General features: G+C 39.7%; 2 protein-coding genes across 2 annotated transcripts in view; one reads left to right on the top strand and one right to left on the bottom strand.

The window, feature by feature from the left end:
• The window catches only part of dock2 (dedicator of cytokinesis 2), a 92,446-nt gene extending 88,929 nt beyond the window's left edge, over window positions 1–3,517 (bottom strand). The window contains 8 exon segments of the mRNA XM_029441107.1: window positions 46–181; window positions 457–605; window positions 691–787; window positions 877–932; window positions 1,218–1,258; window positions 1,674–1,757; window positions 3,459–3,474; window positions 3,476–3,517. Coding sequence (XP_029296967.1) covers window positions 46–181; window positions 457–605; window positions 691–787; window positions 877–932; window positions 1,218–1,258; window positions 1,674–1,757; window positions 3,459–3,474; window positions 3,476–3,502 — 606 coding nt within the window. The 5' untranslated portion in view covers window positions 3,503–3,517.
• A 4,054-nt stretch (window positions 3,518–7,571) lies between these two features.
• On the top strand, window positions 7,572–18,557 carry hrh2a (histamine receptor H2a). The gene is made up of 6 exons (XM_029441788.1): window positions 7,572–7,680; window positions 12,541–12,619; window positions 14,428–16,011; window positions 16,205–16,376; window positions 16,797–16,977; window positions 17,882–18,557. The coding sequence occupies exons 3-5, from the start codon at window positions 15,006–15,008 to the stop codon at window positions 16,804–16,806; spliced, it is 1,188 nt and encodes a 395-aa protein (XP_029297648.1). The 5' UTR covers window positions 7,572–7,680; window positions 12,541–12,619; window positions 14,428–15,005; the 3' UTR covers window positions 16,807–16,977; window positions 17,882–18,557.
• Window positions 18,558–18,850: the final 293 nt, after the last annotated feature.

Below are 18,850 nucleotides of genomic sequence, written 5' to 3'. Positions count from 1 at the left end.
TTTCATCTGCTCCCCACTGCACTGCCCTCTCATCTTTTCCCCTACCTGCTCCTCTTTGATGCGCTCATTGATCTTGGATGTGGCCTTCTCGTGGGCCCGAAACAGACTGATGACGCTTGCCCGTTCTGGGTCCAAGATGTTCCCATTCTCGTCCCGAACCACCTGGTCCAGCTCCAGGATTCTGTAGTAGGAAACAGGAGACACAGATCAGGTGAGGATTAGGGAGATTGATGGAAGGTGTACAAAGGACAGAAGACAAAAAAGGCAACAAGTAGAGGTGGAAATACTGGAGGAAAGGGGGAGAGGGGTGACGGTGGGGAGAAAAGAAAGATAAGGGGAGAAGAGTCTGAAATGTTTGTGGTTAAAAGGATGTAGACGGGAGGAATCTGTCCTGTTTACAAAGATCATCTTCGAACAGTGATCAATTTAAGCTATTTTGTTTTTGAGCAGACATACTTGTTGCCATAGTCAATCTTGGAGGTGACTTTCTGCTTGAGCTCTTTGAATTCGTCACTTGGCAGAGTACCAGACAGGAGCTGGGAACGCCACTCCATTAGCTCACACATCAGCCTCTGGACCTGCTTCACACGCGCTCGTTTATTGGCCTGGACAGGTAGATGTATGGTGTTAGACTCAGACATACACACGTTCACATACACACAGTGTTTTTGCTTGTTTGTTTTTTTTTACCACAAAGAGCAGCTTCCATATGCTTCCCCACTCCCTCAATGTGGTGGTGACCTCCTTCACCAAGGGCATCTCTGCAGAGATCACGACCTCCGCTCCTCTGTAGTCGCACATACAGAACATAAAACCATAACAAATTCACAAAACATAACTTTTGGAGTCAGATGAAGACTTTTTAAGTCTACTCACCCTCGTTTTTCAACGACGACCTCCTTAAGATGGACAAAACTGGCAGGGAAGACTCCCTGGAGAGGAATAAGTGTGTGGGAGAGAAATACAGAAGAAGAAACAATCACCTTTCCTCTCCACAAAGCTAGAAAAGAAGATCTCTCAATTGAATAAAGCTAGTTGAAGGTAATGCAGTATGTGTGGTTATCACCTTTCTGTTTAAATCAATGTGATGCACAGTGTGGTGTAAAAACAAGGTTATGTGTGTGTGTGTGTGTGTGTGTGTGTGTGTGTGTGTGTGTGTGTGTGTGTGTGTGTGTGTGTGTGTGTGTGTGTGTGTGTGTGTGTGTGTAAGCTCTTACCTGTTGGGCTTTGTTCCTAACCAGGTAGCCTCTGTACCATCCTGAAAGACAAATTGACGATCAGCTTTCTGCCAAACTTCCATCTACGTTGCATGATATGCTATGCTATGCCGCATACTTTACAATAATTAACTGATATAATAATAATAACCTTTTGTGACATAACATTATGTTTTATTATCATGTAAGTTAGGCTATATCAATTCTCAGATCTTATGTGAAATACATAAAATATTAGTGACATAAGCTAACATATTAAACTGGTCTGCAAGTACTAACTTTCATCATTGACATTTTGTTTTTGAGGCAGATGTCTAGGTGAAAAATCTTATCATATCTTAAATGGTTCACTGATGAAATTATGAACATGTTAAAAAAAGAAACAGAAAGAACGGTTATTAAGAGCACCATACGTACATTAATAAGTATAATTTTTATGTTTTGAGATATTCTTACCATCACACACCTCCTGGATTTGGACCGCCTCTCCTACCTCGAGGTAAAGCTGCTTCTCTCCTTGGCCGGCAAAATTCCACTTAACTAAAAGATAAATGGTTACAGTCTGATGAGGGGTGCATCTGATAGCTCCTTGTTTCATGGCAGTACAATGAAAAAACCTCCAAGCACACAAACACCAACTGAACACAGCTAATACTCTTCATGTTTTAAATGTTAGCAAAGGAAGCCATTAAGCTAGCTTGATTAGTGGAGTGCTGGCTAGTTAACGTTGGCAGCGTTGTCCTTGTCAATCTGCCATGTTTGAGGCTAAAAAAACAAAAACCAGCGACTGATTGACCGTTCATGACCGTAGACAGAGAGAGAGTAGCTAAAGCGAAACAACTTATTGCATCAATGGAGGAAAACTACTCATAGCTTAAGTTTATAGGGCCTAAAATGAACAAAAGTGTACAAAAGGTTAGTACACGTTATGCCGTACGAATTAACAGGGCACCAGTTGTGTGCCGTGGGGCGCCAGCGCACAGAAAGTTTTCTAGCATAAGTCACCCTATATGGTACTGCAACATGTCGTAGCAATTTTAGGGCCACCCTACAGGGCACTGCATAACATTTGTGTCACTGGAAGAGCACCCTAGAGGGCACTGTGTCATGTTGGTGGTCAGACAAAACAAAGCAATCAGAAAAGACCAGAAATGATGGACAATCTGTCTGCACAACCTCAAAGGTCTGCTTTGGTCTCTCTTAATGATATAGGCACTAAACAAGCAGCTACAAAATGACTGTTAAATAACATAATTCTTGTGACTGTATAAACAAAAGTACTAGTAGAGTTTGTAGATGTACGCCTCCAAATAGAGAAATAAATAAACTTCCTTCCTTCTTCCTCCACTTCCTGTGTTATAGTCTTACAGAGACCAGAGAGATATGCAATCTAGATACAGTAGATAAACAACACTTCATTCAGTAATCTTATTAGTAACTGATTCAAAATGGCTTATATAAATTCAGAGGCCATTTTCAGTCCTGCTGATATAAAGCGGTAGAACTTCAGAACTTAAAAAATGTCTTCACTAACTCTCTACAATACAAACTATATGCCTTATCTATTGCAAGTAATTTAGAAAGCAATGTATATTCTGCAACAGGCCAGAGAAGCTCTGCTTTAATAATTTGTATTAGAAGTCAGAAATCTGTATTCTTGCTGACTTTGTGTTTGTTTCGCACATCTAACGGCAACACATGCTGATCAGCTCGACCATATTCAACCCACATACCAGATAAAGTACAGATTGTACTGAGAAGTTGCGCTTTAACACTCTAGGATTTGTTCCTAAAGCCAAAATCAATCTTTCCACACCTAAAATTGTTATTTTCAAGAATAATTTATATTTTTCCTTCCGTATTCATGCGATGCATAATGTGTAATGCATAAAGACTGCCTACTAACTGCCACTCATTTCTCAATCAGTTTAGGATGGATGGTCATTTTGTTGGATGTTATCCCTCACACAATCCACATTAGCTCTTAAATATTCTGTTGCACCGAAGATTAATGGTAAATATGATTTTAGGATTTATTTTGGGGGAATTGCTTCTGATGTGTGCGTTCTAAAGTTCTGTGATGTTCGCACCTGCTCACATCCTGTTAAGCAGGAAGTGATGAGCATATATTTTTTCGCATTCTTACTCACATCATAGATAGTTTACCATAAAGCTTAAACAGACAAAATAGCAACATGTATGTGCATATGCAGACACACAAGTGAGCACATTCTGACTTACCTACACCATACCGCTCCTGTGGTGGTCCTCATCCAAGGAGCCATGATTGCATGTAGTCCTTTGCCTACTTTCTATTCTGAGTTCTTTCTTTGCCTCCTATTTCTCTCTCTCTCCCTCTGTTTTATGTATGTCTGCTAAACTTCGCACTTCTGTTTTCTTTTTAAAACATAAAATGAAAGCAACAAGCCCATCCCCCTGTGCCTTTCTTCCTCTTCTGTCTCCCCTCTCTTCCTGCCTTCAGGCCGTTAAGGGGAAGTGGGTGAGTACAACAAGGTGGAGTCCTATACAACCCACAGGCCTGCGCAGTGTGTGAAGTCTCCATTTTATACATTTGGTCTTAGTGGATTACTTTATCTGTTTTATAAGTGAATGTGAATCATCAATAGCATCTTCTGTTAGAGAAGGGTTGAAAAGTGATGTGTATAGTATGCAGAATTATCCACATCAAAACTTCTCATTAGATCAAAATTGGCCCTTTTTTAAGATAACACACTATGTACTGGATACCACACAGTGTACTAAGTCAATGAACAGTGGATGACTTCAATCGATAGATAGACTGCCAGCTCACACTGTGTTCCCTCACCTCATCGTTGTGCATCATTCTTCAAACTTGTATAAAATGAAGTAAGTGTTAAGTCATTTTTGTCATTTTTTTTTATTTTGCTTGTTTCAGGAATTCATTATCTGAGATTAAAAAATAATACACTCCTTCACCAAACAGATATTTTCCCTGTACTCACTTGAGATGATGTTGCCAGGGTAACCTTCAACTCCCCATGCTGAGAACATCCTCAACACAATAACAACTGGCAACAACCATCCATAATAGATAGCACCTTTTTGAATATTCCTGACCAATCTCTTGGATACAATTTATGGACTACACTCTTAAATGTTCAAGTGGATTTTATTTTACTATATTATGGATAAGATAGTAACATTTAGCATTCAAACGCTCCATTTAAAACAATAAACACTATGGTGCTGTTTTTCTATATCTGAGTCCCTGTTTTATTTATCTTGTGCACGCTCATGTGGAAAGAAAAAGACTTCATGTCCTTCAATTCAACATGGATGTATGCAACGCAGGATATAAAATAATGAAAAATGGGCTTTCCAAATCTTTTATGAGGAAGGAAATGCATTTAAAGCGTTTTTTTAGAGCCTCAAGGACACATCTAATGCGTTTTTGGCAACTAGCACTGAACATAAACATAGATTTTGTTTGTTTACAAGAAACCTTCACAGGGCAACTTTATAAAGTTTGTCTATTTTTTATCTCTAATCCTTGTCAATGCTATAAACCTATTCCAAGTGTGCAACTAGTTTGTAAAGTATCTCCTGTTTACCCATGAACACCAATATACTGTGAGTGACCATTCCTCCATGTCTGAGCAATTTCAATCAGCCAATGTTGTTTATTGGACATCCAGAGTAGCATGTATAATATTAAAGGTTTAAAAAGTTTTACAGCGTGGCTCTCAACCAATGAGGCTGTAGAAAACTGAAGGTCTGACCTCTCACGTAGCCCTATTAAAAATAAAAATACAGGCATAATTGCAAAATAACTCTTTCAAAAAAAATAAAGGTTTATATAAACATTTATAATCAATTCATTCGTAACAGATTTTACAGCAAGGCATTCATGAATATAACAGAAATGGCGTGTTTGTGCCAGCCGATATCTTTCTATTGTTGAACATAAATAGATCAAGTAGGCCTAATGGAGTAGCTAGCAGGCTAAGCTAACAGCATGCAACAAGATCTGTCATATCTATCTGTTCTTCTGATCTGTCATATTACTTAAAGATTTAAAAATAACTAGTAGGAAAATACTAGTATCAGCTATCAAAGGTTGTCCAATGTATGAATTAACATATTTGTTTCTGTGGAGACACATTAAGAGGTTATTTAGCTTGTTTCTTGTTTTAAAATTCCATTTGCCAGATTTCATTGAAGAAGCTTTTGGAAAAAGTAAGTTTTCTCTCCATCATTCTGTCCTCGGCTGAATTTGTCTTGCACGTTTGCCTGCGGCTAACACACTAAAAATGATTACAAATTATGTCATTACTTTGCAAATCCAAAAGAGGGTGATAGAGTTCTAAATCATCTTTCATTTTTCATTTCATTCTCCTGCCTTTACCTCATCTTATCTTATCAGGATATTGCATATTTTAAACACACTGTTGACCTAGACTTGGAGCTGTGCTTTAACTTCCCATGATAAAGATTTATATTACAATGCTAATGGAATTTGAGGTATCACTGCCAACTGCCTTTGTCAAATTGGTGAAGTTTAAATAAACGTACCCATTTCCTTATTCTGCCTTGCATGGGAACACTGGGGCCTAAAGGCGTGAACGCCAAGGAACACCCAACTATGGTGTTAATTAAATAATACATCCCTTACATCATAGGTCTTCAACAGGGGGTCGGTGACTCCCAGGGGGTCCGCGGAGGTACTGCAGGGGGGTCGCAAAATTGTATTTTTATTATTATGTATTTTATTTATATTTTTTTGCTTTTGCACATTCCCTCCTCCGCTGTGTTTCGCGAGGGGCGGGACTTCACTCCCGACACACACCTACAGTCAGAGACAGAGCAGAGGAAAGGAGAGGGGTGAACTAAAAGAAATTTGCGCCACGCACCCCCCGTCGCATGTACCTCATCCACACCAAACAGCACCCCCACACCCCTCCGTCGCACGGACCTCTTCAAGCATCTTCTATACAATAAATAGGGGGTCCCTGCTCCACGCTACACCAGTTTGGGGGTCCTTGGCCTGAAAGCCGTTGACGACCCCTGCCTTACATAGTCTAATAATGACTAATGACACCATCGATCCAGAGGTGGGAGTGCCAGGTATCCTCCACCAGCTCAGAAACATCAGAGGGTATGTTGTTATGGAAACCTGAGGAGAGACAGCAACACCATATGGATTTTCTAAGGTGACACAATAAGTGACAGAATTTGTGTGAAAGGGCGAGTGAGAGAAAGACAAGCAGGTAGATGAAGAAAGAAGGAGAGAAGAACAGAAGAAATAAATTAAAAATGATAAAGAAAGATATGTTATCGCATAGTTCTGTGTAGTGGAACAAAACTGGAACCTTGTTGCTTTGAGACAAGGATAAATAAGGGTGGAGCTTAAAGGTGTGTGGCAAAAAAAGTGACAAATGTAATAAGCTGATATAACTAGAGATGAGGCAAGGCGATGTCCAGGAATAAATGGCAACAGTAGACAGAGGGACAGTCTAAAACAGAAAGAAAAGGTACAAAAAGGGACAAAGAAAGATTAAATTTAGCACCAGCTATGAACGAGGCCACAAGAACTGAGAGCGTTCCAAAGACAGATGGAGAGGAGATAGATAAGGAAAAGGGAGGCAAAATCAGACAAAAGTTATGAAAAGAGATGTAATAATGAATTATGAATGTCAGCCTGAAGCCCAGAAGATGAATTGACATTGGAAATGATAGATAAGCCATTCCAGGAGCCAAAACACATGAAAAATAGATACAAAGGCGGAGTAAAAGGCTAAAGCAGAAATAGAGAGATTGATTTAGAAATCTGTGTGACCTATCGGGTCATTGACATCATGACAGTGCAACTGGTGCCAGTTCTCATAGATGTACCCTTAAGCAACCCATCCATGAAGCTTTAAAGCATCCCTAAATTATTAAACTGTTTAAAGTTTAGAGAGCAGTGGTATTTCTGTCATGATGAGACAAAACAAACTTAAAAGACAAGAAATGATACATGCATGAATACCACGCCTTCCTGTGTCTCTCCTCACTTCACACTGGACGGATTTGCCAGCGATTCCATTCGGGCTGAATTCAGGATGGATTATTCAAGTAATACAGCCCAGTCAACAATGGCAACAGTTTGCTGCTGTTTTATCGCAGCAGCTGGCACATGCAAGTTAGAAGGCATAATAAGAAAATGTAAAAGCTATTCAAATAATTTCAAAAGAAAATGACCCTGAAGAGATGGAGAATAATAATAGGACAAGCAGAGAGAGTGAAAGAGAAAGAGAGAGAGAGCTGTGTGCGAGTCCTTGGTGCTCCCTCACTTTCTCTCTCTCTCTCCCCTCTTTCCCACACACACTTACACATTCATTACGCACACACTTTACTAGCGAGACTGTGCTTCTCTCGTCTCTCAGGGAGCAGAGCAGAGTAGCGGGGGCAGTCGTCTCAGAAACGGAAAATCAGTACTGAGGTGAGTTGATGAATTCCTACTTTATACTTGCTGAAGATATATTTAATATGTCATCAAATGTGAATGAGTTGTGTGTGAAAACATAGTTCATCCAGCTGTGTTTGTAGTGTGGTGCAAGTCTGCATTGATTTGCTGATATGCATTTCAGCAGCCAAACAACAATGTGAGAAGGTGAAAGAAATAATGGTTCTTTATTAAATATCTAATTAAAAACCTTTATTGAATTAACAGCACAATAAAATAAATGTTGTTTTTTGTATCACTTGTCTTCATTACATCTTGGACAATGTCGGCTTTTCAGAGTTCATTTTCATGCAAAGACAGGAAAAAGGAAAGTAAAAGATATATATATATATATATATATATATATATATATATATATATATATATATATATAAGACAGAGAGGCAAGACAGAGAGTATGTGTGTGGTTAGTAACATACAAACTCTGTCCTGAACAGACTCATTGCTTCAGTTCCTGCTCTGAATGTTTGTCAGCTTAATCGTAGGGAAATCAATTCTTTTTAGTTTTGTAATTGGGTTATAGCCTACATTCAAATACATGTGGTTGTGGAAAGTTAATCCTGATCGTGGTGAGAACATGTGAACTCTGCAGGATGACAAATATACAAAGGGGTCATTTAATCAGTACTGAAAATGAGGAAGTGAGATTATTCTGTCTGCGTGTGTGTGCGTGTGTGTGTGTGTGTGTGTGTGTGTGTGTGTGTGTGTGTGTGTGTGTGTGTGTGTGTGTATGTGCGTGTGTGTGTGTGTGTGTGTGTGTATATGTGTACGTGTGTGTATATGTGTACATGTGTGTATATACATATATATGTATACGTACACACACACATATAGATACTGTATAAAATGTACGCGTGTATATGTGTGTGTGTGTGTGTGTGTGTGTGTGTGTGTGTGTGTGTGTGTGTGTGTGTGTGTATATGTGTACGTGTGTGTATATACATATATATGTATACGTACACACACACACATATAGATACTGTATATATGTATGCGTGTATATATGTGTGTGTGTGTGTGTGTGTGTGTGTGTGTGTGTGTGTGTGCGTGTGTGTGTGCGTGTACTTGTTACTGATACAAGTCATACTTTTAAGTTCTACATTTAATCTTCAGCTATACAGTTTCATATACTAAGACAAGCACAGTGTGACACATAAACTGATAGATCATTACAGATACATACATAGATAGACATAAAGAAAGATAGAGAGAAAGAAAGAACATACTCAAACCCCAAAAAGTGCAGAAGAGCTGGTACTAACTTTACTTTTGTTAATTTCCTCTGCACAATGGACAGATCAGAGTTGCAATTTAGCAGATATGAATGTTCACTATGATAAGACTTGCTCACAGTATGAATGTAATAATAACATTCCTTATTCTACTGGAGTAATAGGAGCATCTGATAAATATCATTTAGACCTCCATGATATTTTATGCAAAGTCGTAATTCACACGCTCCCTGAAAGCTAATCTGGCCAGTACTGTGACATCCTTCTCCCTGGTTTTTCTGTGGATCAATTCTGAATTTCTGTAGCTGGTGTGCTTTATTTTATATGTTCAGAACTAATGCTAATCATCTTGTTTTTCTTCTGTTGCTGGAGTCAGTAAACACATTTTCACCTGTATAAGTACTATTTCACATCAGATATGTAAAACAAGATGATAGAGTCTTTCATGAAGAAAGCAACATCTCTATTGTGGCAGTTGAAACAGCCGACAAGAGAGGATGTGGTTAAGTGTCAAGACTCGGTCAGGGAACCATATGAGATTCTGAGAAGTTGTCTGATTAAATAGATACTAAAAAGTGCAACTGAACGATACAACAGGCAATTTGTTAATTATAGACCTTTTCAAGTGTGGGCTTTTCTACACAAATGTCTAAATGTTTGTCTATTTTCATATATTATGTTGAAGTACTTTATATGGAAGCGGTAAGGTTGAAATAACAGAGTTGTGTTAAGGACAAGACTGACTTTAAGGGCAATCCGTCATCCCTTGTGACCTGAACTTGTTAGCGATGCATGCTGTTAGTATATATGCATATTTTATGTGTCTGCGCCCCCCGCCTGTGTACCTGTCTGCGCCCCCCCGTCTGTGTACCTGTCTGCCCTCACGTCTGTCGCTCAGTGTGTTTTGTTTTCACGCTTCGTCGAGATTCCACAGCTTCCCTCCGCTGGTCAGGGCACACAACTGTTACCAAGCAACCCACCATCCCAGATTACTTCCCCCTCTCTCTCTCTGGGTCTTTCTGTCAAGGACAAACACAAAAACAAACAGGAAGACAGACCCACTCACATCGGCACACACAGGCGTCGGCACATTCACAAAAATGAAGACAGCTATAGATTTCTTTGAAAAAGCGCAGGAAGTGAGTGAGCCAAATATTTTTGCTCTATTGAATTATATTAGGATGAATGAAGCATTCAGATGTCTGATTGCATTATGGCGCTCTGTTGGACTCTGCAGGCAGGGATAAAAGTTGCGATCAACATCTGTAGGCCTTTTCTGTATGACAGTCCTCAACAATTAAATGTTCTTTGACCAAGTAACAGTTCAAATGCCTTGCTTTTGTTTTATGTATAATAAATCTAGAATAAACAATCTACATCTCTGCTGAAAAGTTCAGAAGATTGCAGAACAAACACCAGCTACTGCCGGTTTCACTCTCACGTTTGTCTAATCTTTTGACCACTTTGCCGTTGACCAACCACTACTAAAGAACCATGTGAATGAGAAGTGCACGACGTCACTGCATGTACTGCTGACACAAAGCTCTCTACACATTTCAGCAGAACTGCAGAGACAAAGCAAGAGGTTTGGTTCAGTGAGTCATCTTAGGACACTGCCATACCTCCCACCAACCGTTAGGTGGCACATACGCTGACTGTGATTTTGAGTTTTAATGGGCTGAATTAATTAATGAGTTATGTCCTGTATCTGCCATTAGTCTGTAGCAACTGCATCTTAAAAAAAAAAAAAGAAAGTTAATTTCACACCCCGCTGATGATTCAGAGCTTAGGACAATATTGGATTTAAGAGGTGCATAATTAATCAATGTTCTGGCTCTGTGTAAACATATTCAAGCGCATTACTGCGTATTCCTGTCAATACACGTGATTCATTTGGTAAATGATTGGCCTGAAGAAGAGCAGATATTCCTTATGTTTATTTCCAAAAGAGACACATCTGGCGGGTAAAAAAAGGTCACAGAATGAACACTTGGTATTTGGAGAATCTCACAAATCATGAAGCGAGACCCAGCTGAGAAGTAAATAACCTCATTACTCATCTCCGAGCTTAGACCGTATCTGGTAAAGAGCCACTGTTCCAAGTTCTTTTCTGCCTGCCTTTCATCTCAATACTGAAATTGGGCTCTTTTCACCAAACCACTTACTGAGTAATGGAAGGTCTAGATGGGGCAGGATGAATACTATCCAGCTCATTTGCATCGTTCTTATGCTGGAAGATAGGAGAAGCTGAGAGGAAGCGGTCTAGGAGCTCCTTATAGTTAATCACTTAATATTTCATCTCTGCTATGTCCACCAACTGTTGGGTGTTACACACAGATAGACCTGTCCCAGGATGATCCCTTCGAGCACTGTCCTCAAAACTACAAACTCATGCAACCTGCGACCTTTTGTCATCTCTTGAAAACATGAAACGACATTCTCCTTCAGAATTCCTCTTAAAGTAGAGCAGCCTTTACATCCTGTGGAAAACACAGTACTCAGCAGTCATTACAATCCATGAGAGTTCTCCAAACACATTATTAAGACTTGTGTTTTGGGTCGTGTGTTAGCGTGTGCATCTACGCCTACATGCGAGTGTGTGCATGTGTGTCTGTGATGATATGATGTAGCTGTCACTGTCGCTTTCCATTTGGGACAACATTAGAAGTTTGTGAAAGAAAACAGATGTCAGTAATGAAGTAGCACACTGTCTGAATGAATGATGCTTTATTTACAATAGGATGATACCATAGTTAAACATTAAGGTGAATGACTTTGAATGTTGCTTGTTACTGTAACTGTAGTCTACGCAGACTAACAAGCCATTTGATAAAAATAAAAATGCATGTAAGACACTTGAATCTTACATGTGCTAAATCATTATTTGTAATTACTTGTGATTCTTGCTTAGTGATTTGGCAGGATTGTATATTAATATGGTTTTATTAAAACACAAATGTTTATGAAAAAAATAAACAGGAAACGAAAATGGTTGCTTTCACACACATGCACTGTAACATGGGAACAAGAAACTAATGCATTTGTCTGAGAGCAGATATCAAGTATTCCACACACACACACACACACACACACACACACACACACACACACACACACACACACACACACACACACACACACACATGCACACCCTGTCCCAGGGTTAAGACAAGGTTTTTTAATAGTGACCGTAATACATGTCCATATGTGGACATTCCTCACAGGCCCTTGTTGGATCCGTGCCAAAACACATTCCAACTCTGAGCAAGTGCACATGTTTGTAAGACAAAGCAAGAAAGTGAGTGACAGTGTGAGAGACAGATGATGAAAACAATTGAAATATTCCGTCTCAGTCAGTCAGTCTGTGGCTCTGTCAGATATAAAGGCTGAGATGTCATGTGCATTTGAGAGCTGCACTTCATACGTTAATGGCCGTGTTATCAGTGTTTGCTCTGGATGAAGTTCAAAGCACGAGTCGGTGACAGAATTGTGTCTACTGAACAAAGAAGCAAAGATTAGAAGAGTTCAAAGATTAGAGATGATGTTCTTGTTTTCTGTAGTCCCAGATTTAATTAAAACCTTTCTTTCTGTCTTTTTTTCATAGTCTAATGCCCTTTCTTCTCGTCTTCATGTGAAGCCAGCGAGTCCACCTCTCCACATCGCTCCCGCTCTCTCTCTTTGAGGTGATAAGTGAGCGGCTATGGACAAAGTCTGGCAAATGTCCCAATATCCATTAAAGTGTTAGAAAATAGACGAGCAAACACTACCCACCACCCACTGACGCAAACACATGTACGACACACACACGCGCGCACACACACACACACACACACACACACACACACACACACACGCACACACACACACACACTTACATTAATGAGTGAGTTCACAGAGGACAAATAACACTCTGTAATTCTCTCGACAAGGTCTAAAACATGTTTAAACATGAACACTTTTTACTTTACAAACTGGCAGACATTAGGTTTATGTGCAATTCATTAATAAGCTGTTTTATTATTAATCATTGCTGCATCAAAATGTCAATCATTTTTAACAATATTGAAACCACAACAAGACTTTGCATGGTTTTGGCTGCAGCAGATTGCTCAGAGATACTTAGCCATGCTGGCTGTTTACACAGTTGCACATCTTGGCCTTAGCTAAACAAACTACTTTTCAGGGTTTTATTATAGATGGATTGGAATTCCCATAAAATGTCAGCTTTACTTTTGCTTGCAAGAAAATGACCGAAATGAAACAACTGAACATAATATCTATGCATTTGACATTTGTCTTTTTTTGTATTTTTTTAGCAACATAGTCCTTGTAATGATACATCATAATAATTGCGAATGGATTAACTATTACTATGGCACATACCATTCTGAATTCACCAACATAAATCATGCATCCAAGGCTTGAGGCTTTACGTTTCAAATAAGTAATCAACGATGTAGATATTAGCAATCACACAAGCCGCAACTAAATGTAATTTGTGTGTGTGCTTGTATTGCTGTCCTTGTGAGGACCAATTTCATGTTCAAACCATCGTAGTTGAGGACATTTCTGCACTGTGGAGACATTGTTGCTGGTTGACACTACTTCAAAGGCCTGTTTGAGGTTTAGGACTTGGTTGTTAGAATTAAGTTTAGGTTATGGTTTGAATTAGGCATTTATTTTTGATGGTTAAGGTTCAGGTGTGTTTGTGTGAGGGGACATTCAGACCTGTATAAGAGCTACGCCTTTACTGGTGCTACAAATGAAGCGACACTAGCCAGATTTAGATAGTCTCGCTTAGTTTTGAGATAAATCTTTTAAATCTTGTGGTGTCACAGTTCATTGGAAACTTATCAGAGAATAAAAACAGTGTATAAACATAAATCTTCCGAGTTGACTTTGTTCCAACACACTATGATTCATTCTGTCAGTGGTTACTAATTTATTATTTTTATCAGCTAGTACAAAACCTGATGCCAAGTCACTACTTAATGTCTTTTCTTTTACTCTTTATTCCCCATTCTCATGATACTTTCTGACTCTGTTTATCCCAAACATATTTTAAATACTCTGCATTAGTGCATTCCATCGTTAAGTATGTTTTAATCCATTGATGAAAAAAAGCGGCTCAGAGGCCATGTATTCCTGAAGATAGACTTAATGCATGCGCCGACACAAAAACACACATGCACTGATAAAATACTGTGTCGCAATATTTTGTCAAACAAGAGTAATGAGAATGTTTCCATAAGTGGATTCAAAATGTTCATCCAGTCATGGTGGATGAATTTAAGTAGTTGTACATGCAAATTAGGCAAGTATAATCTATCACAGGGATTGTAATAAATCAATTATAAAAATAAATGAATAAGTTATTTATAACAGGTTACAGTTATAACCAAACCAAAAAGAAGTAACTCTGTGCTGTGCAATATCTGAAACTACAAGAAATACTGTGCTGATCACTGTGTTTCTCATCTCTGTCCACTAGGTGTCACTACAGCCATAGAAGATGGTGTTGAAGGCAAAGTGATGCCATGGATCACCAAGAATCAGCCACACAGACAGAAAGCTGTTTAACATCCTTCACAAACATTTCAACAGCCAGGCATTCTGCTGATTTGCAATTCTCAGTAGCAGCATCCAACTTCTTGCGGGCCCTTTTTGATGAATATTGTCACAGCTGTGAATGGGGATACTGGTGTGGTTGAGTCGCAGGAGAGTTGAAAGCTATGGTTCAGGCCCATAAAGAACAGCAAACAGGTCAAATCAGGTAAATTAGCAGCAGAGGAAATATTGGGAGACGGACGACATGTGGCCGAGATCTTAAGTCATACTTGACCATGGAGACATTGAGATTAGATGGTATGCACCTTCATAAATGAAAGCACCCAGTCTGAGTGAACATATGTAATAACATGATATGTGAGCCTTAGGCTTCTAATATAAATGCCGTCTTTGCAATAAACCTCTCATCGAAGTTAAAACTGAACAAAACACGTGACAATGGTTCACATAAAGCTCCAGCAATGACGTCATAAGATTGTCTCCTGTGAAGCACCAGCGATAATGTTGTCACATGTGATGCTGGGTGTCATCCTGTCCCTCCTCATACTTCTGACTGTCGGTGGTAATGTGCTGGTGTGCCTGGCTGTCTGCGCCTCTCGACGCCTCCGCTGCCTCACCAACTGTTTCATCGTGTCGCTGGCTGTGACAGACTTGCTGCTCGGCCTCTTGGTACTCCCTTTCTCCGCCCTCCACCAGCTCACCAACGACTGGCCGCTCGGCCCGATCTTCTGCAACTTCTACATCTCCATGGATGTCATGCTGTGCACCGCCTCCATCCTCACCCTCCTGGCCATCAGTGTGGACCGCTACCTGGCAGTGACCATGCCTCTGAGATACGCCTCACTGGTGTTGCCATGGAGAGTTGCTGTGGCCATGGCCGGTGTTTGGACCGTGTCTGTGGCCGTGTCGTTCTTGCCCATCCAAATGGGGTGGAACACTGTTAATGGCACAGTGCAGAACCAGGGGCCTTGGGCTCCAGAGAGAAAATGTCGTTTTGAGCTGAACAGACCCTATGTACTGACAGACTCTCTTCTCACCTTTTACCTGCCTCTAGTGGCTATGTGCTGGACCTACCTCCGAATACTTCGCATTGCACGAGCACAGGCCAAACGTATCATCAGTGCCCGGCCCACTTGCATCACCAGCTACGACTGCAGAAACAATCCTTCCACCACTACTACTGTGGTTTCCAGTGTAACAGCAGTGGCTCTGCGGGAGCACAAAGCCACAGTGACACTGGCAGCAGTGATAGGGGCGTTTGTGGTGTGCTGGCTGCCGTATTTCATCCTGTTCACGGTGTTGGGCCTGAAGGAGCACCCAGACCCAAGCACAGTACCAGCATTTCCCATTGTGTTGTGGCTGGGTTATGCTAACTCGGCTCTCAACCCTATCCTCTATGGAGCCCTCAACAGGGACTTCAGGTCAGCCTACAACCATCTACTGAGATGTCGTTGCCCTACCTACAGTGGGTGGAGGAGCCGGCAGCCGTCTCCCACTTTGACATCAGGTAAAGCTGTAGAAAGAACTTAAAGTGTGCAGGGAAATAGGCTCTTTAAAGCTCTTCAGTTTAAGAATCAGTTTAATTTAAGAGTGGATGTTTATTTCTGACCAACAAATAGTTGCAACAACTGTGAATATATTATATGTTCTTAACCCAGGATCTCCAATTTTTAGTCCTCCTTACTTTCTCCCCCTCTCAGCCAGAGACCATCTTACAGAGGTGACACTGCTGTGTGGACACACCCCTGCCACCTGCAGGGCCGGTTTAACAGAGCCAATCTTAATGCTTCAAGAAATGAACAGTGGGACAGCCACAGCAACTATCCAATTTGCAAATGGCACTGCTGCCACAGATGTCAATGGCAATGAAAGGTAAATGATTATTTAGCATAGGGCTGAACGATATGGGCCAAATATATATATAAGTAAATGTATATATATATATATATATATATATATATATATATATATATATATATATATATATAGAGAGAGAGAGAGAGAGAGAGAGAGAGAGAGAGAGAGAGAGAGAGAGAGAGAGAAATAGATGTAAATTGAGTATGTTTTCTGGTACTGCAAAAAATAAATAGTCTATTTTGTATACTCCTGTGTGAATGTAATACTTGACAAATGAAAGGTATAGAGTATTTTCTAATTTAATTAAGAATTTCAAGTTCAAAATGTAAATGAGTGAAATACAATACCATGTAAAACGAACCTGTTTCAGAAAAGAAAAGCACATTAAGGTGGCTACACAAACACTCCTTTAATCTTTTACTCTGTGAGCTGCAGGTCGTGCTGAGCCCGTGCTGGTGAGGTGGGTGCTGTGTTCACTATACTGCGGTTGCAACCAAGAGCCAGGATCCATCAGCCTAAGAAGAAAGAGCAACAGATAGGCTAAAAGATGGACAGAGATTTACAGTTCTATTTGGAAGCCTTCAGTGCCACAGTAGAAGCACCCATAACACACCACGTAAGTAGCTAAACACACAGACATCCCTATAACCCCCAGAGACCATGTCAGACCCAGAACAAATGAACTGTGACACACAGATCCTCGCGGTGTCGTCTACGCTGCATCAGGCCATATGGCAATATGCTTATTAGGCCTAGAAATGTGCTTTGAGCACAGAGGAGCTACATTATCCAGTTACACATCCTGTTCTGTCTTTGTTCACACTTAGTGAGCAGTTTTGAGTAAGTGGTTTGCTCTGTGTATGTGCTGCTTTGTAAAGTGTGTATTAGTTCAACTTTACTAATTTAAGCACAAAAAACAACAAAAGTATTATTTTCTTGACAATTACCTTGACATGGTAAATGTTGTATTTAATGTTGAGATCAGTAAGACACTATAAATATATTATAATATATATAATATAAGTGGAACAGAAACAACACTTTCTAAAGCCAATATAAGCACAGTCTTACAATCTTACAAGTACTGTCTTGAATTCTCTGCAGCTAATAGTTAGAAGTTAGTGGATGATCTTTTCTAAAAAGAATACAAAAGTTCAAGGAGGCTTGATTGTAACTGCATTGTAAATCCTGTTCTATTGGTAATTTCTCTACTTGTTCAGAACTATTTGTTTCAATCTTTCATTTACTGACAAAACAAAACAATTCAAAGTTTTATTTATTTTTTTATAACAGCTAAAAAACATTAGTTTCTTATTATTACAGCAATTTTTGTGTGTAACAATTTTATTATAGTTGTACACAACTTTTAACCTCTAGCATCCATCCTACTTCCAAAAACATTAATGTGCAGCCGTGTTTTTTATGTGATTGTTGATGCAGCAAACTGCAGCAGTGAGTGATATATTGTACAGCCAAAGTGATTGAATCCTCTTGATTTGTGTGTGTCTTCTGCCTGTTAGCAACTTCTTTATCCATCATTCAACAAACAAAAATGGGAGAAAATGGGACCTTAGCAACTCCACACCTCATCAGCAAGCACAAACTGTACGCGCACAGCCGGCCTCGACACGTGCAGGACCAAACAAACGATGATGCTTCTACGTGGATGGAGCTAACGAAATCCTTCCACTGCATCCCACCATCACACAGGGCAACACGGGGCCCTGATACGGTCCCGATCTAACTCTGGATAATACTGAAGCTCTGGAGGACTGAATGAGATCAGCACATTAACTTATTGTTCATCAATTTAATGAACTACATCATTTATGCTGACTCAAGAGTGCACTCCAGTGGAAACACAAAGTATCACAACATGAACCTGGGCAAAGTAAATGGAAATAAATGTTTCACAAAATCAGAGAGCGGAAGAGAAAACGTGATAAATGGACTATTAATAAACGTACCACTAAATGTAGAATGTGTTGAAATATATAACATTTGAATGTGGTGCATGTAAACCAATGTTATGTGTCTATTTCGAAGAATGCATATCGTGTTTTTAGTGTTGCTTATTCAGTGGCATAAAGCTGCCAGTTGTATGTATTGTATCATACTGTAAAAGTAACTAAGGACTGACAAAATGGCATCTTCTGCTCCACCAAAATACAAAATTACAACCATACTGTACCAATAAAGGACATCTTAAATAAAGAATATAATATATACTTTTTGGAGGCAATACAGATGGGCTGTAGTTAAGTATGGATCATGTGGGATGATGCAGAAAACACCATATGAGTGGTAATACAAGAACATTGCAAACAATTCATCACAGCTGTCAGCAAACATTGCCTCAAACTATTACCACATTAACACTTAACCTTCTCCATACTTTAAGCTATTTCCTTTGAGGAGTGACACAGAAGTGTAGATAATATCCATCTGCATGTCAGGTACCAGCTGGAAACAAGTGATGGAGGGGGTTT

Source organism: Cottoperca gobio, chromosome 10, assembly GCF_900634415.1.
Source record: "Cottoperca gobio chromosome 10, fCotGob3.1, whole genome shotgun sequence".
Lineage (NCBI taxonomy): Eukaryota > Metazoa > Chordata > Actinopteri > Perciformes > Bovichtidae > Cottoperca > Cottoperca gobio.
The sequence above is the reverse complement of the archived record's forward strand: the minus strand, read 5'-3'. Positions and strand labels throughout refer to the sequence as shown.